This window comes from Ammodytes marinus (assembly GCF_949987685.1).
Source record: "Ammodytes marinus genome assembly, chromosome: 20".
NCBI lineage: Eukaryota > Metazoa > Chordata > Actinopteri > Uranoscopiformes > Ammodytidae > Ammodytes > Ammodytes marinus.
Genome location: NC_137224.1, coordinates 9,656,016 through 9,680,911, shown reverse-complemented (window position 1 = coordinate 9,680,911; position 24,896 = coordinate 9,656,016). Strand labels below are relative to the sequence as shown.

At 40.5% G+C, this 24,896-nt stretch overlaps 4 protein-coding genes across 4 annotated transcripts; 1 reads left to right on the top strand and 3 right to left on the bottom strand.

Annotated features, from left to right (window-relative positions):
* Positions 1 to 474: 474 nt before the first annotated feature.
* On the bottom strand, positions 475 to 3,785 carry LOC307267423 (endoplasmic reticulum protein SC65-like; the record flags this gene model as incomplete). The annotated part of the gene is made up of 7 exons (XM_080049743.1): positions 475 to 621; positions 872 to 955; positions 1,273 to 1,418; positions 1,520 to 1,648; positions 1,848 to 2,025; positions 2,442 to 2,591; positions 3,324 to 3,785. The coding sequence occupies 7 exons, from the start codon at positions 3,783 to 3,785 to the stop codon at positions 475 to 477; spliced, it is 1,296 nt and encodes a 431-aa protein (XP_079905869.1).
* A 1,258-nt stretch (positions 3,786 to 5,043) lies between these two features.
* Positions 5,044 to 11,486, top strand: fkbp10b (FKBP prolyl isomerase 10b). Its single transcript, XM_080048784.1, has 10 exons — positions 5,044 to 5,425; positions 5,700 to 5,845; positions 7,403 to 7,592; positions 7,866 to 8,011; positions 8,573 to 8,762; positions 8,895 to 9,040; positions 9,681 to 9,870; positions 9,972 to 10,114; positions 10,318 to 10,481; positions 11,027 to 11,486. The coding sequence occupies exons 1-10, from the start codon at positions 5,229 to 5,231 to the stop codon at positions 11,219 to 11,221; spliced, it is 1,707 nt and encodes a 568-aa protein (XP_079904910.1). The 5' UTR covers positions 5,044 to 5,228; the 3' UTR covers positions 11,222 to 11,486.
* A 172-nt stretch (positions 11,487 to 11,658) lies between these two features.
* On the bottom strand, positions 11,659 to 17,469 carry LOC307266698 (7-methylguanosine phosphate-specific 5'-nucleotidase-like). The gene is made up of 10 exons (XM_080048785.1): positions 17,331 to 17,469; positions 16,740 to 16,814; positions 16,421 to 16,519; positions 16,039 to 16,108; positions 15,816 to 15,862; positions 15,406 to 15,491; positions 14,442 to 14,531; positions 13,926 to 14,088; positions 13,039 to 13,239; positions 11,659 to 12,949 (listed from the first exon to the last, which is right to left on the bottom strand). The coding sequence occupies exons 1-10, from the start codon at positions 17,331 to 17,333 to the stop codon at positions 12,830 to 12,832; spliced, it is 954 nt and encodes a 317-aa protein (XP_079904911.1). The 5' UTR covers positions 17,334 to 17,469; the 3' UTR covers positions 11,659 to 12,829.
* Positions 17,470 to 18,117: 648 nt separating this feature from the next.
* Positions 18,118 to 24,338, bottom strand: klhl11 (kelch-like family member 11). Its single transcript, XM_080049486.1, has 2 exons — positions 23,562 to 24,338; positions 18,118 to 21,714 (listed from the first exon to the last, which is right to left on the bottom strand). Exons 1-2 carry the CDS (start codon positions 24,128 to 24,130, stop codon positions 20,130 to 20,132), a joined length of 2,154 nt encoding a protein of 717 aa, XP_079905612.1. The 5' UTR covers positions 24,131 to 24,338; the 3' UTR covers positions 18,118 to 20,129.
* Between the last annotated feature and the right edge of the window lie 558 nt (positions 24,339 to 24,896).

Genomic DNA, 24,896 nt, shown 5'->3' with positions numbered 1-24,896 from the left:
CACAGAGGTCAACATTGTTTAGTTGCAAACAGATAGGTTACAGTCATAAGCTTTCTATGTAAATACTCATATTAATGTATATTGAAATACATATTAAAATATATCTAAATAACAATGAATGTGTGTTCAATTGGATGTGTGTGAGCTCACTTTTGCTATTGCTGTTTAAATTGCTAATTGAAAAGAGACTGTAATTTCCCTACAATATATACAGTAGTTACATTACCAGTTGAATTATTTCACTGCTTACATTAATCACAGTCATAATGGTATTCATGGTATTGAATGTTCACTTTATGTATAGAAAGCTTTAGGTAGAAGAAATATTCAAAAATGTCTTGTTTTTGACTATTTTATTTTATTACTTAAAAATACAGAAACAATGGATACAAATTAGAATAACTCAACCACACTGTTGGATAAAACGAATGTGAAAGACCTGCATTACTGACTCTAAAATGATTGAAGCTCTCTTCAGATATCCGTCTCCCCAGCATCTCCTTTGCCTTTGGGCTGCCTCCAGTCAGAGTAGATCGCCTCCTCGTAGTCTCCTATTCCTTCAAACTCAACATCAGGAGACTCAGGGGCCAAACGTGCCGCTTCCTCTGGTCCAAGAAAGGCCTGAAGAACACGCAGTCTAAAATCATTCAGGAGGCTTTGCACATATTGCCAACAACCCAAACAAAATAAAAATCAATACGTTTTCAAAGGATTTCTCTTTATTCCAATATTTTACAAACAAGCTTCTGTTTTCATGTGGCTGAAGAATAGCAGTGCTACATAAGAGTAATTCTGTGTTAAGTAGCCTTAGATATTTTTCTTGTTGATGTTAAAATGTTTTAACTACAATTGAAAGTGTGTTTTAGCTTACCTCATCACCCAGCTCCAAGAACTCTTTTGCAAAGTGCAGCATCTGCTTTTGAGTGATGGTCTGGTTGTAGAGTTTGAGAGCCTCCTGTTTAAACAGAAAGAGAGAAAGAGAGAGGGAGAGAGATATTCAAGACATGACAAGCATAAAGAAGACAAACTAATCACCTGAGCTCATCCCATTTTGCCTTTAACTGCACAGTAGACTATAAATTTGTAATCGAAGCTCCTTGCTTAGCTTGTCTTTGTAAGTGATTATGCTCAGAATGACGTGTTCCAGGATCTGATCTTGTATTTCTGTTTCCCTTACCTGTCTAGAAATACACTGTGTAGATGATACTTGAGACAAATGACGGATTTGTTCTGTGTGATATCCAGACACATACACCCCCCCCCCCCCCTCACCATTCTGGGTATGAAGTGGTCTTGCTGAAGGCCCCACTGTTCGCTGTAGGCTTTATAATACAGCAGGTTCTGCTTCATGACCTGGTCCTCTGGTTCAAACAGGAAGTAGCTGTATGCACAGGGCACTGCACTGCGGCCCTCGTTCACTGCTCAGAGTAAAAACATTAGCATTACAGAGTATTACAGATGAGGGAAATCATTCAGTGATGAGAAGCTCAGTTGCTGATTGGCTTGACGGTAAACTTACACTTATAATAGGCGTACTGGAGGTAGTGGTACATGTTGGCCACAAATTTCTCCACAAAGTAACCGCCGACATTAGGCGTCAGGTTTTCCTCACACCTCAGCTGACACTGTAATATGTTAATGTAGACATCTAGGGACAAGCAGAGCAGAGATTTTTAATCGATGGCTGACGAAATGAAAGAAGTATTCAGATCTCCTCTGCTTCACACATTTGGACCATAACAATGTATTTAACCAAAATCACTGGAAAAGTTTAGAGGTGAAATGTCTCAACAAATTGGTATTGGTTAGTTTGTTGTGATATCCTCGGCCGTTTGTAAATGGTGCACACTCGCCTGTTACGGCTGAATAGAAGTCGCTGTCTGGTGAGAGTTGAGTGATCCCTTCACAGTCTGCCTGACAGAGGTCGTACTGGTGCAGGTAGAGCCTCAGAGCTTCCTCCATGTGTTCAACTGTGCCACTGTAGTTACCTGAATTGATGAGCTTCACTCCCCGCAGAAAGGAGGCCTAGAAAAAGGAAACAACTGATAAGGGCCAGTGGACATGATGGATAATACAGCTGGAAAGAGAATAGTTCTGACATTTTAACCTTGGAAAACTCAAAATGTTTTCTTGTGCAGCTTTTGATTCTGGCTGACATCAAATGTGTTTTAATATTTACTGTGCATACATGGTTGAAAAAAGCTGAGATCTTGTGAAGGATTGGGATGTATATTGTATTGTACATTACTATTGTAATGTGACTATTTAATTGGATATTTATGTTGCAACCTTATCACCCTTGTTATTTGCATTCAGTCTAATTTCGTAACTTCGCAGACAGATTTGGGAAGATTGCTTTTGCTGCTCATGTCGTAATCAACTGTGTAATTCTGCAAAAAAAAAAAAAATGTATTGAAGTTAGAGTCTAGCTTGTCCCTCGCCTCATGTGGTAGTTCCTCGTGGTCTGTGAGGTAACCACTCAGGTCATACTGGCTGTGGTACTCCTCCATCAGTCGCTTCATCTCATGGTCCTCAGGGTTCCTCTGGAGGTAAGTGTAGGCACATGGGACCGCCCTCTGCAGGTCATTCAGCTGAAAGAGAAACACTGAATGACCTCAGACTAGAGACACATACACTGTAGGATGCCATAGCTTAACTGTCAAATTATACAGGAGACAAGATTGCCACGTTTAACAATTTGACTAAATGTTTTTCTTGTGTTAGTTTGAAGAATAGAGCAAGACTAAAGATCCTAACTTCTGAGCCTTGAACTGAACTAATCCACTGGCTCAGTGGAACACAGCTGTGATCTCTGTTAACACATGTTCAAGAATTTTCCTACAATTTGAGTCAGCTGCATACACTATGTTCATTAAATCATGATGGTATAATTTTAAAATGTTTAAGTCATTTAAGCCGAATGTTGGTAAATGGGGTTATTGTTGATTAATTATGGCTATATTCCATAGATATAGATAGTATATTACAATTATATTTGCATCTCTTTAAAAAACAAAAATCTAGATGTTGCATAAAGAGTTAAAATCTTTATTTAGTTTTGAGACAACATAATAGTGTTCATAGTTTTTACAGAACAGATTTTCAATGCACCCTTCTTTCATTTAAAAAATCAACAAATACTACGTGAAGGTCTGAAAAATGCATTGTTGGCAAAACAAAATGTATCATAAATCAGACACTTAACAACATATAAACAAATCCTTCTGTCATAACCTCCAAAATACTGCTACGATTTATGTAGAAAGGTAATGATATAAATATTGGTGTGATGTGTTCAGGTGTCATTAAACTCTGTCTCTCACCCTGGAATGCGCAAAGTGCAGGTATCTATAAGGAGATCTTCTGCTGAAATCCTCCAGAATCTGTCGGTCTGGCGGAGGGATTCGCAGCGCGGGGAAATGCGCCCTGCACTTCTTTTGACAGGACGCTCTCATCATAACGTCCCAACGGGCGCTGAGATCCCGGTTTCCTGTAAAGGACAATGCTTCATGTGTGCTGCTTTTACAGTGCAGCACGCAGTACCTCGCACTGTCTTTAAGAAGCCGATGCAGACGCAAACTCAATTCCAAATACTTGATCGACTCCGTCCAATTCTCTGCTGCGTAATTGTCCAACGCCAATCCATACACTGTCGTGATTGGCTTAAGCTCCTCCTTGGGGAAATAAGTGAAACTGTAGTTTTCATATTGTGCGGCTGTCATAAAGACAAAGGTCAAACAAAGCAACGTCACCAACGCGTCTCCGTTTGAGCCAAATCCAACCATGATAAGATAATATCCAACATATTAGTCTGCGTCTTCTCCTGCTTGAAGCTTTTCCTGTTTTCTGTGTGGGGGTCTGCTGAAGTGCTTAGGGGTCTGTGGGAATTCCGGGGGTAACTCAGGTCTCGGGTTTCTCAGTGCAGGCCTACAGCTGTCACACATGCTTCTTTATTTGGCACAAGAATAGGCGTGCGTAAAAGTGACCCGTAGTGCGCTTTGTAGTGCTGTTTGTTCAGGTGCTGGTCATTGCTTACCAATGCTAATTTACTTTCACAATAAAAGAGATGAATAAAATCTTCATTAGATGAGATGAGATGGATAAATGTAGGTCATGTAGCCCTAAATGGAAATGTAACGGATTTCAGAGTTGTAGGGGGAAAAACTTGGAGGTGTATCAAAAGCAGACTTTGTTCTATCCACCATAGTTTGGGGATGTTAGATCGAAATGTTCCCTTATATTGAGACGTTTTTCTCTTTCTTGTACTTCTCATTATCACAGAAGGCCGTGAGAACATGATGCCTGAAATACATTTGTGTTTTGTGCATTCATGTATTTTAGTCTTTTCTCAATGTGGTTTTGTTCTGATTGCCAGAATGCCAAATGCAATTTTCTATTTCATGGAATGTCATGGACAATAAAGTATCTTATCTTGTCTCATACAGTAGTCATGAAAGATGTGTCTCGTTTGATAAATTAACACACCATTTTATTGAGACGTTTTAAAGGATGTTTAAAAGGGCGTAATCTCCTTCCCAGACTAAACACTTCTTTTTATCCACTTTCGAAGTTTCACCGCTGTTACAAATCTTCACAGCATTAATGAAAAGCCTGAAACTTTTGGGGCTCCCAGACCACTTTACGGCTGATCCAGAGAGAGGCGGATCGCTCTGCTGGCAGCTTTATGCAGCGGTGCTGGAGAATCAAGCCGAACAGAACTACAGGCGATTTTCCTTCAAAATAAAAGCGGAAACTGACAATTTAGAAAATTAAAAGATAAACATATTTTTAACAATATTTAATTTTTACGAAAAAAAAACTCCAGCACAGGCCGACATCGCTCCCTTTTTATTTTAAAAGAAGAAGAATATGTGTACTTGAATGTCCTTACTCTCTGTTTCCAGCTAGAACATCTCTGCAACATGCTCCACCACTTGTGGCTTCTTAAAGGAAGAAGAGCCTTTTTTTCTTATTGTGGTGAGCTTGACAGAGGCGCTTAATTCCCACTCCCAACTCAGACATTCCTACCCTCTGGCAAAAAGTCCTCACTGCAACCTAGAAGATTGGACACGTTTACACCATTCTGAAACCGCTGCCTGCAACACATCTGCTGCCTGGGCCCTTCTGCACAAACGCACATACGACTGTAGGCCTCAAATTTATTCATTTGTCGATTATTAGTGTTATTTTTTTATTGTTAAGAAACACCCTAAATTAATCCTGCGAAGATGTTTCTCTGCTGCGTTGCGTTTTTCGTCCTAACTGCGTGGTCTTCTGCGGAGAGCAATCCCAGTCCTGTACTAGGAGATGTAGTCGTGGATCGATACTCCATCCCCAAAGTCTGTGTTAGAGAATCCAAAACTGGAGATTTTGTTCGCTATCACTATAACGCCACACTTGTCGACGGTAAAATATTTGATTCGAGGTAAGTGCGTCTCCGTTATATCTGATATTCTGATTGCGTTGCTTTGATTTTTTTTGTGTCTTTTTCCTGTTTTCTTTGCAAAGTTTTCTGCAAAGGCAAATACTGAGTTTGGATGGACTCTAGTCTCGCAAAGCCAGACCAAACTACAGAGATGGACTCTGATGCAGAACTTTTCTCTTAAAGATGTAGTCCGTCTTTCTCCAAAGTACTCATCCTCTTGACGCACTTTCACATTTCCGTTGTCTTTTAGTCAACCCTTATGCTTATTTCACAGCCACACGAAAGGAGACGCCAAGGTGGGCCTGATCGGGGAGGGCAAGCTCATCCCTGGCATTGATAAAGGTCTGCAGGGTATGTGCGTGAATGAGCGCAGGAAAGTTACCATTCCGCCTCACCTGGCCTATGGCAGCGACGGTGCAGGTAAAGGAAAACTACATTTAGACTTTTTTTCCTTTTTTTTTTTTTTTTTTTTTTTTGCATACGTGGAAGGTTTGAGTTGTGCAGGAGATTTAAAAGACCCATGATATCCAGTGTTGTAGGTTTTTATATGTTTATATTATATGTTAAGTTTTCAGGTTGGCCACTATCAATCAGTCAAACAAACAGACTTTATTTGTATAGCACTTTTTAATGCAAGCAAATAACCCCCCGACCCTCTAAACACACACACACACACACACACACACACACACACACACACACACACACACACACACACACACACACACACACACACACACACACACACACACACACACACACAGATACACGGTTGCCCTTCCCCAACCCCCCACCCAAAGCAATGACTTTGTGTCAAAATGAAGAAACTCATTTAAAACAGGAACTGGACTGAACTGAGGAAACACTAGAGGCAATACACTTAGTATAACAAATAAGTACTTTGTCAAAAAAAAAATCTCTAAAATACAATTAAATAATTTTGTATGTAAAAGTAAAATAAAAACTACAAAATCAATTGTAAAAAATAAATAAAAATAAATAATAACTACACATAAACAAATAGGCCATAGGTCGATAATAAGTTGTTAAATTAAAAGCCTTATTAAAGAAGTAGGTTTTCAGTTTGCCTTCAAAACATGTCAACAAGTAGCAATTACATGGTTATTTGTTTAATAATAGGTTTGTAATATGGTATTTCTGTATAGTAAGTATGGTCCCTTGTCTTACAGAAGAGCCCTATCTCAAAATGTAGTTTTATTACCGTTGTTTTTTCTGTTGCTATCATACTGACACGATTCTCATCCATAAACAAATTTGCTTCTAATAGAATTGTCACAAACAAACTGATATGAATCAAGTCTTGAATTTCACACTAGCCGTCTAGGGTTCAATAGGGGCCCAAAGCTCATCTTTAACCCCAGGGACACCCTGGGTTTATATTGCTGTAATGCCCACTTTTCATAGTGTCTGTCCAAGTTTTGAAGTCCATGTGAAATGAAAAATAACCGAATAAAATGCCAAATATACCAACAAGAAGACTTAAGATCCATCCCAGTAGAATTTCAAATACTTTGCAGGATTAGTGAAGAATTTGACCTTCTGGCGGTGCCGCAAGAAAAAGTCAGGAGATCACCAAATTTGTTAGGATTCATCCTCTTGGCACTATGGGTGTTTGCACCAAAGGTCATAGTAATCAATAGTCAGACCAACATACCATTCATTGGGCCATTGCTAAAAAAAACTAGAGTTTGTGTTTGAAACATCAAAACTCTGCCATTTAACTTCCTTGCGGCATTGCTATGCAGATAGAATACAAAAATATTGCCACGTCACCATCCCAGATGATTGACTGATCTCTACCCTCATATCAGCAGTCCTAACGGCTGTTTCGAATCGTGTGCTCACTTAAAAAAACATAGTTGATTTAAGGTGTCATTTCCCAGGAAGCTCCAGTTAGCATGGGAGTGGATTACAGTGCATATTTTCCTAAACTCTTTTGTCTTTCCACGTTGACAGGCGACGTGGTTCCCGCAGACGCCACCCTGGTGTTTGACATCCATCTTTTGGATGTGTGGAACAAAGCCGACCTGGTTGTCACCAAAACCATCAGCACTCCTAAAGACTGCAGACGCTCTGTGATGCGCACCGACTTTGTGCGCTACCACTACAACGGCACTCTGCTCGACGGCACCGCCTTCACCTCCAGGTGAATTCTTACTTGCATGACTGTTGGCTTTTGGCTGGGAGGTTTCCTGTCCACCTTTTTATGAAACAATATATGAGAACCGATTGTAGGCAGTAAATACCAGTGGTTTTAGTCAATGATGAGTTCATTGTTTGATGCTAAATCTCATTCATAACTGTAGCTCTTTAAGGCTCTGAAACAAATTGTAATTGACAGATCTTGTTGTGTGTTTATTCATTGTGTCATCCAGGTGTGTTGTGTGTTTGACTTTGCCCTTGTGTGAGCCCTACGTAGCTACAGCAGGAAGCAGACCCACGACACCTATGTGGGCGAGGGTTGGCTGGTCAAAGGCCTGGATGAAGGTCTGATTGGCATGTGTGTGGGAGAGATCAGAAATATTGTCATCCCGCCCTTCAAAGCTTATGGAGAAAAAGGATCAGGTGAGTACAGTACAGATGACGGCAGAAGATAGTAAATGATGGTTCAACTAAAATAGCTCAAAATAAGTTGCTAATGGTGTTCCTGCTTTGAACTTGAATTAAACCCTGCCAAACACCAGGGGATTAAAGGAATGAAGTGGGCTATTGTTACAAGGACAACAAACCACATATAACCAATAAGCAACAAATCCGTCATTGATTACTCTTATATATTTCATTAAAATTATCAGGTATTCCATAATTAACTAGTTAAATTACCTTTTCAGCATCTTGTTTTGTGTAAAAAATAGTTCCAATCGTCATCATTACAAAATGAGTTCAGATTCTGATTTGGTATTTATGCATAGAGTTTAGCTTCCAGATAAAATGCCAAGACAGTCATTTTAGTTTTGCCAAGTATCCTTTCCAGACAACATTTTCCAGTGATATGAGTAGTTATTTCGTTATATTCCGTTGAATAAATAAATAGATCAGAAAGGATTAAAGTAGGGTAAAAACAACACAAAGAAATACCAAAATAAACATGTTGGTTTGAAATCCTCCACCCTCTGCTCACCATAGGCAAAGAGATCCCCCCTCAGGCGACCCTGTTGTTTAATGTCCTGTTGGAGGACGTTCACAACACAAAGGATAACGTCACCATTGTGGATCAGGTTCTGCCTGAATCCTGCACACGCAAGTCTGTGGCTGGAGACTATATCCGCTACCACTACAACGGAACCTTCTTGAACGGACTCACCTTTGACACCAGGTACAATACTGTCACAATTTGAGGTTTTAACACGAAAAATGACGTGATGAGTATTTTTTGGCCTGCAGATGTTGATTTATAACGATAATTCTAATAAAAGCTACCCTTTATTAAATTGAATCCTGCCAACAGCTACCAGAGGAACACTACATACAACACCTACATTGGGATGGGGTATGTGATCGCAGGTATGGACCAGGCCCTGCAGGGAGTCTGCATGGGGGAGAGGAGGAGGGTCATCATCCCACCACACCTCGGCTATGGAGAGTCAGGAGTAGGTAAGTCACTGTTAGCAAGTTTTTTGGGAAAAGTAACCCAATTGGAATCCTTGTGAATTAGAGTTTTTAGATTATTATTTTTGGGGATCAAACAGGATGGGATATAACGTAAGAATACTATCATTCAGAAATGTTAACACTACAGTATTTATCTCATACAGACCAGAAAATATAGAAAAATGGGTCTACTGCAAAGATCTTTTAGTGTTTAGAACTTACTTCTATTCCTATTTGAACAAATTAATGAGACCCTAATAACAAGAAGGAAAAAGTAATGAGATTTTAATATTAATACAGAAAATATATATAGGAATTACATTTATTTTTAGCTGTCATTAGTGACAGCTGAGACAATAAGTTTATCGACAGAATATTAATTGATTAATTAAATCATGAATTGATCAAATGCCAAAGCTTCACTGGCTCTCACATGTGAGGATTTGCTACTTTATTGTTTTTCATATAAAACAAATCAAACATGTTTGGATTCTGAACTAACAATTAGGAAAGTCACTTTGGACTCATTCACAAAATGTTGGACATTTTATGGACTAAAAAGCGAATAAAAGATATGTTATGACCGTGGAAAAAACATAAACACATAACCAAAACCATTGGTAATTCCATTTTCTCCTTGCAGGTGAAGTCATCCCCCCTTCCTGTGTGCTGGTGTTTGACATTCACGTCATCGACTTCCACAACCCCAACGACACAGTGGACATCCAGACCACGTTCAAACCCGAGGTGTGTAACGACACCACCACGACCAACGACCTTGTGCGCTACCACTACAACTGCACGCTGGTGGACGGCACTCCACTCTTCTCTTCGTGAGTTACCCAGAATTCCCATATTTTAAACACAAATATATATTTTTTTTCTTGCTATTTTTCATCAATATGAATTCGATTTGTTCAACCTTGTCCCTCAGACATGACTATACACACCTCCAGGATGCGGTGCTTGGGTCAGACAAGGTGATTGACGGGCTTGACGAGGGCCTGAGGGGCATGTGCATTGGGGAGAAGAGGGTAGTAACTGTGCCCCCTCACCTCGGACACGGAGAAAAAGGAGGTGAGACAAGAGAACCAGGAAACATATACTATACACTGTATACAGTATGTCTTTGTCAATATCCCACCAATTTGCCAAGCACAATACAAAATGTACCAGCAACAACCTACACACAATCAAAAAAAGGGTAGTAATGCAAACACATCGATTTCACAAGATGTAAAGCTGAATTTATAGTGTTTTTCCTGCTTTCTCTCCATCAGCCGCTGGTGTTCCAAGCAGTGCTGTGTTGGTCTTTGACATCGAACTGTTGAGCTTTGAGAAAGGAGTTCCACCTGGTTACCTGTTTGTGTGGACCAAGGACACTCCTGAAGACCTGTTTGAAGCACTTGACATGAACAAGAATAAAGAGGTTCCCCAGGAGGAGGTATGTTACTGCTGACAGTTATTAGCATTTTACTGTTGTTGTTGTTGGTTGAGGTTTGGCTAATTTTAAGAAGTTTACAACACATATTTTACAAGTTGAAAACAGTTAAATATTTTCCTGTGACATGTTAAAAAAAGGATGAAGTTGCACAACATTTAAGTCAAACCCAAATACCTCAAAATTGTACTCAAGTAAAATACATAATAAACTCTGGCACCATCTGGTGTTAATATCAAGAATGACAGTCATTTAATTTCCTGCTAAATCTTATGCTATTAAGATAATTTTAAAGATTTTGAAGTGCAAAATATATAATCTTAAGGTCTATTTAGTAGTTGTTCTAATGCTTTCCATTCACATCAGTTGATCTTCATAGATATTTGCCAAGTTGACTTTAATGCATTGCAGATGTTCAAATTCCTTTTTTCTGAGCCAACATTCACAAGGTATCCTTTAACATGCTCTGGAAAAAAAGAAGAAGAAATTATTATTAAAAGTTACTGATACTCTCTTTTTCTTTTGAATCATCGTGTGACACATTCTAGTTTGGGGAGTTCATCAGGCTGCAAGTGACGGAGGGCAAAGGTCGCACAAAGCCCGGACTGACCATCGAACAGGTTATCGACGACATGTTCCATAACCAGGACAGAAATAAAGATGGAGTGATCACGCCGGAGGAGCTGAAACTGAAGGTGGAGGAGGACAGAGAAAGGGAAGAGGCCAAGCACGAGGAGCTGTGATGATGACAGAATTATTATTTTTTTCTTTCAAAAAGAAGCTTTCACTCTCTCTCAGGGATGAACCCCGACACCATTTTAAAAAACAAGCAACGAGAGACTTTTCCAATACAGTGTCATGTCAGCGTTTATTGACAAGAAAATATTTCAAAGTGTCTTTTTTGTGGAGTTCTTGTGTTGTACGTTTGCTTTTGAACTGTTGTATTTCAGAAAACCAAACAAAACAAGCACCTTTTATTTGTTCCCTGAAAGTTGCCTTAATTAAAATGTTTGTAAGAAAAACAAAAGTGAAACACTTTTATTTTGTAGGACTTGTATCCAGGTCCAATCCATCTGAAATAACAGAACCTGAAAAAATCCATTGTTTTCGGCTGATATTGAAAGGATTGGCATCACTTTAAAAAATTGTGCATCTCTAAAAGAAATAATCCATAAAGTACAACATGATTCTCGGCCATCTATCGATGTAACGACCACTTTACTATCTACAGCATCGCAAGACATTTTTAGCATCATACAGAGAAAATGTTAAAATGTTGATTAAAAAGGATAGTTCAAATTTTTTTTAAACAGCAAAATAATCTTTGGGGATTTCTATTTGAGACATGGGTTCTTAGCAATACTCAGGAACTCATCATAATATTATATATTTTTCTTTAAAGTCCCACATTTTGCTTTGAAAATCCAAACGTATTATTATTAAAATTAAGTTTTTTAAAAAAGTGAATAATATAATATATAATATAATTCTAGTAATTAGTATTCATCTTTTCTTCTAGGCAAGTGTCACTATACCTGTAGTAAAGTGCAACTAGCTCAATGTTTAGTCCCAGTGTATAGCAGCCACAGTGATCCAGCTGAAGGACAAAATGCTCATCCCAGAATGTATATTGTACTTCAGTGTTGTGTTTGCCTTCACCGTCACAGTTAAAAATATATTTTTTTAAAGGTAAGTATAAATCACCTAAAAATGACTAGAGTAGCTTAAAGATAATTGCATTACTGTTATGTTAGCTGCACCCTGCATGTTTACAATTTGAGCAGCCATGAGCATCGAGTACTAAGTAAGACTCAAGTTGTAAGACAATATACCAGAACAGTGTTAGTATGAGGTGGAAGATATGGCGCAGAGATGTTTACAAAATGTGTTTTACATAAATTCAATACTAGAAAAACAGTGAAACTGTTAATAATCACATTTAGAGGAGGTGTCTGATTTGATTTCAGAGGGAGTGCTGCTGGTATATACTATATATCATTTCTCAAACTTCAATCCCTTAAATAGTCGGACTCTGTGAAGTTGTTGAAGCATAAATCACAGTTTCTGCCACACTGTTGCAACTGCGTGACTTCATTTAGTTATTTTTAAAACCTTTGGATGTTGGTGAGATGGCTTTGATGTACAGCAAATACAAGTCAATCCGCCGAGTGTAAAAAAACAAGTAGAGTAAAAAGTGTGATGTGCACCATTTACCACTCAGCGGAGGAAAAGTTCAAAGTGTGGTTTGTTTGAGGTAAGTGACGATGTGTGATTGTCCAGCGTGACAACTTGGTGAATGGAGTGAACAAGTCCATCTTTGTGGTTTGTCATCATATAAAGTCTCCGGCTCTTTACTCCTTGTCTGTGGATGAGGTAACGTGCCTGAGGATGGCATTGGGGACGTCCATGGTCTCGTCTTTCACCAGCACGATGTCAAAGGAGTTAACGTAGGACTCTTTTCTCTCTTCCACCTGAGAGACACAGCACACAGACAGTGAGACAGAGCCCAATTTGCTGAGATTCATTGTGTTGTTGTAATGACACAGTGCATTAGTCTGACCTGGTCGTTGAGGAAACCGATGGTGAGGAGGTTCTCGTGCTCCGTCACCCCGTCGGCCATGGTCAGGTCTCCTAGAGAGTCTCCTAGCAACAGCACGTTGGGTCGACCCTGCAGCTCTCTGAGGCCAGCTGCCTGAGACAGAGCACCTTCCCTCTTGTTCAAGATGTGGATCAGTTGGCCTTTGAAGGCTCGCAGGGCCCCCTTATTAACAAGATTGGTTAAGGTTACTTTATTTACAGTAAAGATCTTTCACTCGCACGCACGCACGCACGCACGCACGCACGCACGCACGCACGCACGCACGCACGCACGCACGCACGCACGCACGCACGCACGCACGCACGCACGCACGCACGCACGCACGCACGCACGCACGCACGCACGCACGCACGCACGCACGCACGCACGCACGCACGCACGCACGCACACACACACACACACACACACACACACACACACACACACACACACACACACACACACACACAGGTAGCGGATCGTGATATTGTCAACAAGCATTCTCCAGAAGCGCTGACTCCAACTTTAAGTAAAAGTAGCAATACAACACTGTGACAATACTCCGCAAGTCCTGCATTCAAAGCCTTACTTACATAAAAGTATGCAAGTATTTCCGAGCAAAATGTCCTTGTTACCAAGAATTGTTCTTGTCAGTGTTTTACTATTGTATCTGCTGTTTCTAGATTAGCTGTAACTGTAATTGTATTCATCTTAAGTATTTATCAACAACATTTAAACTGATATTGCTTAGGAAAAATCTTAAAAGGTATTTTTATTAATGTTTGTACATCTGTGGCCAGACGTAGTAAGTAAGTAGAAGCACAGTCATGCATGTGCCATGTGGTATGAAATCCCGGTAAAGGACTCACAGTTTGGTCAAAGTCCATGTAGTTGGAGATGATGCGGACGTTGGCATGGAAGACGTGGTGCTGCCGAATCACCTCCTCCAGAACGTCTCCAACACCAGCCGAGAAGATGAGCAGAGGGACCTGCTGCTCCGCCAGACGCTCAAAAAACACTGTGTAGCCGTCCCTAAAGAAATCACACGCGCACACAAGAACCGACAACTGTGTGAGAAAACAACACAGCTGTTTAGATGACTGCATGTGTTTGTGTTGCCAAATAGTCATTTAAAAAAAAGAAGTTATACTGGTGTTTAACATGATCCAATTGGAAAACATCAGAAGTCAGAAAATTGGTTGTATTAATTGCTGCACTTCTTTAATGTATCAGTTTTAACCATTTTTTATAGATTTGTATTTTTTTTTTATAAATAAAATATTTATATTGCAGAGAACCTCTAAATTTGTTTTGTTTTATGTGTGCATGACAGGGGTATACACTTGATTTTCTGAAGTTTTCTCTGTAGAAGCAGGGCACACTACCTGAGCATAGCGCTGGATTCCTTCACAGCTTGGGCCAGCATGTCCTTCCTGATCCTCTGATGGATCAGCAGCTCATGGACTTTAGTCCACCTGAAGAGAGCAGCACAAGAACAATGTAATATCTCCATCAGGATCGGGTTACATTCACTTTCAATGCTCACAGTTAAAAATACAGAAAATATATTTTCGTCTGAGATCAACTGGTCCAAACAACAAAAATTTCTAAGTTTGTGATTTTTCGTTGTCAAATGACCAATTTAGTTTACTGTAACAAGCTCTTATACTATTTGACAGAAAATCCCAACAATATCACCACTATCAAATACTCTCCCATTACAACATACTAAACTTTGAGAATTTCGTCAGGTACTCGAATATCCGTATGGTTCAAAAGATATTAAACAATAGTGCCTCCAGCTCTGCTCTGAAACTACCTGTAGAACTACAAGGTCCACCACTAAGGGGGAGTGTAGAGTCCCTAAAAAAAACAACAACATTTGGTCAGTCCTCTTTCTCCTACAGAGCAATAAAAGAATGGAATATCATTCCAAATGAGCTGAAAGTGTTGGCAGACTTTCACTTGTTTTCAGGCCAACTTAAGAAATGGATTGTCAATAACCAACCCTGCACGCATTAGTTTAGTCTTTAAAGTCCTCGTTTTAATGATAGTTTTATCTCAGTGTAATTTTGAAATGGTGATTTCATGTGTGCCATATAGTGATGTGATATGTATATATACTGTATATTGTTATTGTATTCTGTGTTGACCTGAGCAAACTGCTATAATCTGGTACAATGCATCTTTTCTCTGTGAGATTAATGTTATTTTGTACATGGTCCCTGACAAATAAACTAAACTAAACTAAACTAAACTAAACTAAACTAAACTAAACTAAACTGTACGTGCTAAAAGACATTACGAGATCACAATAGACGGGACTTATTATTCAGTTTAATTTCTTACCACTCCACCATGAGAGGCAGCTTTTCTTCATCCGTCCTCCCTGGGTCAATCTCTATGGGATAGTAGGTGTTCAACAGCTCCTTCATCTGCAATGGACCGACAACACATAGTGAACATATATTTACAGACCACGTGCAAGGCATGTATCAGTATGTGTACTTAGCTTGCTGGTTTGTATGGCAATGCAATGATAGATACGGTGCAGAATGACAGACTAGCACAGATTTATCTGGCAGTTCATGGTCTCAGAGTCAGACTAAATGAAAGATTATAAATATCCACATGTATGTCACTGCATGATAACAAACCGCTACATTAAACACATTATAGACAAGTGTAAAATGGTCCCATTATCTTTTTTTCAAATGGACACTACTTTTTGAAAATATGACTGTATATGACACATTTACCTTTTTCATGCAGTCTTCATTGATCAACAGCTGGTTATTCAGGATGTCTGGAAAAAGAGGAAGATAACAGCTTTGTAACAGCTTGCAGAAAGACATTCTGACAAAAAAAGACAAGAAAAGTGAAAGAGTAAGTAACAGATAATAAATTAAGTAAAGTTAAAGTTTGACCAAGATGCAGATCATACTGTATTTTAAGAGTCACTTATCTACGGCCTGTACTTACTGTGCGTGGTGGGCACTCTCCTGCCGTTGTGGGCAAATCTGGTCAGTGTCATATCGAAGTCTGATATTACCTGAGAAAATATGGCAATTTAGAACTGAATAATAAAAACTCAGCACACAGCAAACACACATAGATGATGTAAGCACACACAAAGCACAGCTTGTTTTAGTTCTGAGCGAGCAAAGTTTATTTTAATATATTTGCATTAATTCACGAAGGCTCACAATTCTAACTTATTATTACTGAATCTGTTTTTATTATGAACAAAATTAAGATGGACAAACAAGTGAACTACTAACAGGACAAATAATAAACGATTATCAATAATAAGGAATTTGCTTGACTGGACTGTTGTATCATCTTTGCACCTCAGTCCACTTACCTGCAGGCTACCTGGACCCCCTCGCTGCATGGAGTGGATCGTCTCCTCCACCTTGCTGCGCTCCCTCATCAGCACTGAGCATTTTGCCAACTCTGGGATCTGAAAAAAGAAAAATACAGTTGATCTCACAATCCAGACAAACAGTCCATGAGAAAGGAAGAGAGGAGGGAGAGAGGAGGGAGAAGCAGACTCCAGAGTTTTTTTTTTACCGGAATATCATTAAATCATTCATTTTGTAAATACACTTAAAACCACTTTCGAACCAAAATCATGTTAACTTGGCTATGTAAATGGTCTTTCTTTATGAGAGCGTCCTCACCTCGGTCTTGGTGAGCTGGTGCCAGATTGCCAGGACCGTCCGCACTGGTGTGTAGATCCAGGGAACTTGGTGTATCTGAATGTCAAAGCCAAGCAGGAAACTCAGATCTGGGTAATGCTTTATTTTACACTTTTCCTGGACATTCCTGGTAATTGTTTATTTTGTTGTTTTAAGGAAAGTAAAAATATTTTAGGCTAGTATATTTGTACAGTTCCACTGAGTTCATGCATAATGTAGCCCAGTCCAGAGGCTGTCAGTCTGCCCCAGGGCAGCTGTGGCTACTATGGTAGTTTACCACCACCGGTATGACTGTGTGTGAACGAATTGTCTGGAACCCTGTAAAGCGCTTTGAGTATCATGAAAGGCGCTATATAAATCCAAGCAATTATTATTATTATTATTAAATCAGGTGAGCTGGACATGGAAATACGTTTTAATGGACGTATCCTAAATAACGCCTTATTGGATTTAAACAACATTGTTGATACAGCCGTTATAACAGTCTATAGTTATAGCAGGCTACTAACAAGGACACATATTATTCTTCCCTATTTATTCATTCACAGCTGTCCGTTACAATAATAAACTCACCATTGTCGGAGGGCTGACGTCCGCGGGCTGGTAAGGGATGCGAAACCACGTTAAAAGCACATGATGTTAATAGGCACGCTTTATATTGATATATAAATGTACGAAAGTTAAATTATATTATTTACAGTCCTATTTACAGTCGACTGATGTTTTGAATTGTGTGTTTACATTCTCTCCGTGTCGCACCCTCAGCACTCCCGAACTTCTACGTACTTAACATAAAGGTTCCGACCTACGGTACTTTAGTTCCTACATTAGAGAGGGCGTTTTCGTTCGCCGTGTTGGCACCTTTATTATACTATCTATGGTTGGCACCCTCTTTTACAGTCTATGGTGGTGGCACCATATCTCATCGCATTTTAATTCAATTGAATTAAGTTACAGTACACAAGCACACACTCAGCACATTACAAAAGTTATCTGATTATTACAAGCAGCCTTATGTAATCTGATGAACTGATACCAAAGTAATGTTAAAAATAAAATCAAAATAACAAGTAATCTAATTACAAAAGTAATGCAATAGAAACTAAATTAAAATACATTTTAATAGAATTGAATTCACAGTACACTTAATTGTCTCCCCCCCCTTCAAGTAGGATATTAAGAGTTAAAAAAGGAATGTGATTACAAATATTTATGCAAACGATTACTTTATTGAGATAATGATAAATAAAAATTGGAATTAAATTGCACCTATTAATCTTTTGGCTTTTGATCATATATCCGGCAAATGTCCATTTCATTGATTTTTAATGACGGTTATCACTTATAGATATAAGCCACAGTACATTAAAGACAATTAAAAAGCATCAAGAGAGATAACAAAAAACTGATTTCATTATACAATTTATTGTCTGCACATTAGAGTTTTTGCACATACAAATGGAATGACACTTCATGTAACAGTGTAGCTGCAGAAAATCGGAATATTTGACTTTGGAATGTGATATTCTCCTACCAGTGACTAAAATCTGCCTATGTGTGCTCCGTTGTATTCTGCAGTAATGCTGTGATTGTGTCCACTTTATATTTGAAAATTGACTTGAATTTTTTTTTCTTCGAGATTCCTCACAGAACTGATGCAATGATTTAATTCATCAACACATACTGTTCACACATTATGTGTACAGTATGCCAGTGGAAATGTGTTTGGCCCACACAGCCTAATTGAATCATATTATAAGCTTTGTTGAGGATACGAAAGGCTTTACCAATTCCAACAGTTGGGGAGAAATACAATTAGTTCAGCAGCTGGGCAACACAACAACACTCTGTGTTTTGAGATAGATACACAAAAAGCAACACTGTCCAGTGTTAAAATTTACATTCAAGGTCTTTAAGTGCAGGAAAACAATACAATTCATTCGACTCTATTATTAAGTGCTGTAGTTTGGGATGTTATGGCACAGCTGGATACCATGCACAATAACAGCCTCCTGATTTTATGTATTTCACGCATTTCACAGCCTCTTATTCAAAAGACAAAATAAGTCCTCTAAAACCAGCACACCAAATTTAAAGCAGAAATAACGCTTATTTAACTTTAAAATGATCTCCCATCATTATTATGATGATATTATCTTGGAGCTACGTAACAACCTGGCTATCTTAGCCATTTTTGACTAGCTAAAGTATAAAATAAAATAAAGTAATATACATCTATAGGAATGGAAAAAAGTGTAAGTGCACAATTGTTTTAGTGCAACACATATTGAACAGGCTTGCATTTGAATGAGGAGGCACAGACAACCTGTTAAGCTTAGTACTTCATTCTTGCTACAAAAAATATGACACTTGATTGTCTGTTCAAATAGGGCACGCACAAGTGGGGCTAACACAACATATAACATTTAGATAATTCCATCCCTACAAGCAGAAAAGGTAAAACCATGGTGGAAATTGGAGGTAGAAGAGAAATGACATGCAAGAAGCGAGAGGAACACAAAGTTGAAGTTGATACTTGTTTCCTCGGGTGGTTGGTATGATATGGTTAACTTTCCCACATTGAAATGGTTTATTTTTCTTCTTAGTTTACATCTCAACACTGACCATAAACACTTTTTATTTTTACCACAATATATGTTGACATCATTTACCCCCAGGAACCCAATTACAAAGCTAAGCAAAGTTGTCTAGCAATGGAATCTACAATGTTTAAGAAAATGTCACAGCAATCACAGTATAATTTACCAGCAGAATAAAAGGAAGGCATTAAAGCTATAATGTAAGGCCAAAATGTTTATGTAAGACTGATTGTTTAGTAACTTGTCAGGCAAATTCTGAATTCTTCCAACACACAATTTTTCAAAAACATTATAACCTTCAATCTTGAGTTCCTGCAAACCAGCCACAGGTAAACCCATGAAGACACTTTACCTCAATAAAGTCAAAGAAATAGGATTAAAGGAGAAGTAAGTGATATGGTCAATTAGCAGTCCCCTCCCTCGTCCCTACGTCACCACCACATGAACGCGTAGCGTACATCAGATAGTGCCGCAATGGAGCGCACCGAGTCATCGTTCACGGGTCAGAGACCCGCCTCTTTATAGCTCTCTGTCTCCTGATTGCATAAAAACGAGTGGGATACTCAATTCTATCAGGCAATTACTGCAAAGCTGTTTTATGAATTGCGCATACTGTTTAAGTTATTGTTGTATGAATATGGAGTGATTTAACGCCTATATTAACAAAAAGAATCACTTACTTCTCCTTTAAGTTGTGGAAATAACAAAGCTATCAGCAGATTGCAACTAGACAAGGCAGAATATTACCTTTTGTGCACACAGCTTGTGTGATTTAACATTCTATTTGAGACTGCAGCTGTCTGCGCAGAGTGAGCGTGCGGCGATGGAGCTGCTGCATCTGTTGCATGCGGTCTCTCTGGCGTGCCAGGTTCTGGGGCATGGGGTATTGCTGGCAGCCGTACAGATAGCGGTACGGGATGCGAACGTGGCAGGCTGCGGCCCGGCATCGGGGCTGGGGCAGCGGAGGCAGCAGCATCCAGCGCTTTCTCTCGGCACAGTACCTGTACGCCTCCTTGCGGTACTGCTTGTCCATGTTGTTGCTGTTCCTCCACCCGCCCACCACGAATATGTCATCGCCCAGGTAACAAATAGCAGCGCCTTCTATGCTGAGCACCTCGGGGGGGAGGCTGTCCAGGATGTCGTCAGGGATGTTGCTGCTTATCTTCTGCTGCGCGGCCTCCAGTGTTACCTTGTAGCTCCTGGCGCAACAGGACGCGGTGTGGTAGAAGTTTGTGGACGCGACGGCCATCTGAAAGCTACAATAGTTGTCGATGAGCGGGAAGGAGTCCACCTCCTGCCACTTGTGACTCTCTGTGTCGTAGCAGGTGGTGACGGTGCTCAGTCCGTCCTCGTTGTCCACGTCTACGGGGGTCCTGGCCCTCACGTACACATAGCGCTCCTCCACGCTCACCACTTTGACGTCTCGTAGTATTTTCGGCGCCGGCTCCAGATTGTGCCACTCGTCCTGCTCGGGGTCGTACACGGCGACGTCCTTAAAGCCCGGGCTGAAGTTGCCGTGACCTCCGATGCTGTAGAGAACGTCTTTGACGCACGTGAGGCCAAACGAGTGTTTGCGCGTGGTCAGGCTGCCGAACTGCTCCCAGGCATTGAGGCTGGGGTTGTAGCGCTCCACCGTCTTGGCAAAGCCCGGCTCCATGGAGCCCGCCACATACACGTGGCCGTCGGCGACCGCGATGGCATGTCCGTCCAGGTGGTTGTGAATGTGCGGCAGGTTGACCCAGCGGTCCTCTGCGACAAAGTAGCCCACACACTCGCTCAAATAGTCCCCGCCTTGGGACACACCGCCCACCACCATGATAACGTCCATGTTCTGGCCAAAACGTGGCTGGAGTGCTGATGTGTAGGAGGCACACGGCTCCAACTCAGCTGACTTGTGGCTCTCAAAGCGAATGGCGAGGAGCTCGAGGGTGTCGGACACAAGCTGCCGACAAGCTTCACTGTTTGCCACTAAGGGCTCCTTCCTCACCACCCGTGTCAGGTAGGTAGGAGGGATCTGGGGCAGTCTTAGAAGCGCGAACAGCTCCTCAAAATACTTCTCTCGCTCCTCAGCGCTCTGGTTCACCCATTTGACGATGGCCTCGAACACCTCCTGTTCAGACTCCACAGTGATTTCAGAGTCCGACAGCCAGTCTCGCACCAGGTGGAAGGGCAGTGTGTAGAATTCCTCGTTGCAGATGACTCGGTGGAAGTTTCTCCTGATGGTCTTGGCGGCTCCCTTGGCCAGCTGCTCCAGGGTGTACATGTGGGCCAGGCTGTGCACGGCCACGCAGTTGGACAAGCTCAACTTCTTCATCAGAAACTCTCCGCAGAAGTTCTTCAGCTGCACCAATAGGAACCTGTGGGAGCATATCAGCCAGGTCAACGAAAAAAAGTGTAAAAGTGAAGTGTGGAGTGATTCCTGAGTAAGTGCAGTAATGATGTGTCATGGGCTACAACCGTAAACTCCAGAAAGTGATTTCAGTGACATTAAGACATGTTGATCTAAGCAGTAGAATGCTACATGCAGCACGCTGAAACATTAGAGAGATCTCTTGCTTTCTAAAGTAAAAAATGTTCTGTGATAAACCAACCAACTCTGCTAGAAAACCTTTTATGTAGTGTTTTTTTTTTGCACTAACGAGACATATCCTTGCATGCAGGTCTGTAAGGCAGCTTACTGGCTAAGGTTTTGTATAATGCTCGTTTATAATAGGCTTCTTTCACAGCAGACATTTTGGCCTAGCAGCCGAGGTGTTGATGATAACGATGACTCTTTTCTGTTTGGTCGTCCCTGTCAGATATGACAGTGTCACAGCGTGCACAATAGCAGGACCCTGAATCTGAAACAGCTTAAAGGTCACATATGCTAAATGCACTTTTTAAATGTGTTCTAACATATCCATGGGTCCACGGTGTGCCTAGAGACTGCCAAAATATTTAAAAAAATAACAATCTCTCCTGTTCTCACTCTCCCCCTTTCTGAAACCCCCACCCCTCCCCCCCAATATACTCCAGTCAGAATTTTCCCCTTTTCTGACCTCACAAACTGGAAAGCCAGAAGCTTCCACTGTGCAGCCCACACCTCTATTTCTTATTGGCCCACGGCCCTGACAGACAGAGGGCGAGGCGTATCTGGCTTCGCTTCCGGACAGGGGGCGGGGGCAGCTCAAAGATTGTATATTTACGAGGGTAGCTGCAGCTCTTTTAAAAAAATAGGCCATTGTGAGATTAGCTGAACATCAGCATAGTACAATAAATTATCTGAAAGTTTTTTTCAGCAAACAATTAAAGAAAAACGTATTAGGGACCACTAAGACCATATAATATGGTGTATATTAGTACCGAAAAGTGTATAATATGGGAGCTTTAATGCAGCCATGCTTTTCCTGCTCTGAAAAGTCAAAAGTATTTTATTTTATTCTAATAAACAATGTATTTGAAGAATGTTTGTGTGTTTTGTGTCTGATTAGGTGCAAAAATACAGGAGACATGACGGGAGCTGTCATTTAAAGTATCACATCCAGTAAACCCTAAACAGGCCTGTAAATACAGTAGATCTTATCAGTGAAAACACCTATGTGAACCATGGGCGTGTGAGGCCTTTAACAATAAACAAGCGAAATGCTTATCTTGCAGAATGAGCCACAGCTATTCAGAGCAGGCTCACCCGTAATAGTTTCGTATCAACTCTTTAAATGTTCAGTCGGTCAGGCGTTAAGCAAAAATGCCAGAAATTCACTAGCGAATCAACATTGTTTGGCTTTCTTATTTTTCTGAATAAAACAACCTATTTTTGTTGTTGCCATTTTATGGAATAATAATACATAATATTATATTATAGTAATGGTTCTAATGATAATACATCATTAGTTGCATACACACTAATCATTTAGACTATTAGTTAAAACATTTATCCCAAATAATGGCCTTTGACAGTTAATTTGAATCATATTCCTGCCAAAGTCACCTTGCTGATGCTAACTACAGAAAGCATACAGATGGCCAAATGGCCAAACATGTAGAGCCAAGTTCCACAGGTGTGTGAAATTCAAACACGTCACACCTGAAATTGAGTCAAGACAAGGTGTGGTTAAAGGCAAAACCCTGCAGGACAATTGCCCATCATTAGTTAGTCATCATTTAATGTTCTTATTATTGCTCAGATTGAAATGATAAAACAATAAAAAAAATGATAATAACCTACCTGTCAGCAAGCTCCAACACTTCATGCACATTGGCTGTGGTGACCCTGATTTCTCCTGTGTACATGAACTGTATGACAGCCTCCACTGTTTCGGGGTCCGGTCCCGTTGTGGAGCTCCATTCCTTGAGCTCCACTCGCCTGGACTCTGACTCTGAGAAGTGTCCGCCGAGTAGCAGCGTGAAGTACTGCGACGCCGCAGACAGCACGGAGCGGTGTGCGGTCAAAGTCTGAACCCTTATTTCCCCAGCCTCCCCGCCACCGCCGGAGCTGAAGGCCAGCGTAACGTCGCAGAACAGACCCGCCGTCCGCTGCTCGTTCTGCCGACGGGAGAGCTCCGAGCAGTAGGCCGAGCAGGTGAACTCCTCGGCCTCCTCCGGTTCTCCGTCACCTGTTCGCGCTGCCGGGGCGACGGGGCTCCAGCTCCAGTCCTCCGGGCTTTCTGCTGCCGCCGCTGCCATACCGCAGGGGCAGGGGGATAGACTCAGAGGCAAATGAAGGCTGTGAACTATCTTTGGAAAGAGCTCATAGGCATATAAAAGACACGCAAATAAACTGTTAAAAACTGACATGCATGCGCAGCGTTTCACAGCCTTGATCGGAAAACAGGAGTGCTCACTTCCGTCTTCAAGAATATTCCAAATGTAGGCAACTCGGGTTTTTTTTTTGTTGCTGGCGTGTCAATGGATTCAGATTTCAGCCAAAGTATCTGTTAAAAAAATATACAAACGCTCCTGATGCCAATACATGAAAGACCAGACGCTATGGATTTTTTTTATGATGTTGTAATGACGCATCACTTTTTATTTTGAGGAATTTAACTTTGTTTAGGGATGCACCGTTCTCGCGCATGCGTGTTGCAAAATCATCAACTTGTGGCATGATTTGGAAAATATCTAAACTCATGCATTCAGACCGCGAGTTATCAATCATATTTTGTGGAAGAAATGTATTTCTCGTGGTAGCAAAAACCCGTTTTATAATCATATCGTATTTGGCTTTACGTGAACATCGCATAATTTAATAGCCTACATTTAAAAAAAAAATATATATTTATTTTTTAAATCATGTACGTCTGCAAGTAGCCTATTGATCTTGTGTTGCATTTGGTTGCAACCAAAAAAATAACCTTTCAAGAATTAAACAAATCAAGCATTAGCTGCGTTAACATGGACAATATTTATTCAAACTGAAAGTAATTTAATTTGGTTTGTCTATCAGTTTTTAAATCGTAAAATAGGTGTGCATGTAAACTCAGCTCATGATGTGTAGACTATATTTGACTTATCTTGTAGTGTCTACATTATCTGGGTTCTCCATCCTTTAGATGTCAGCTGT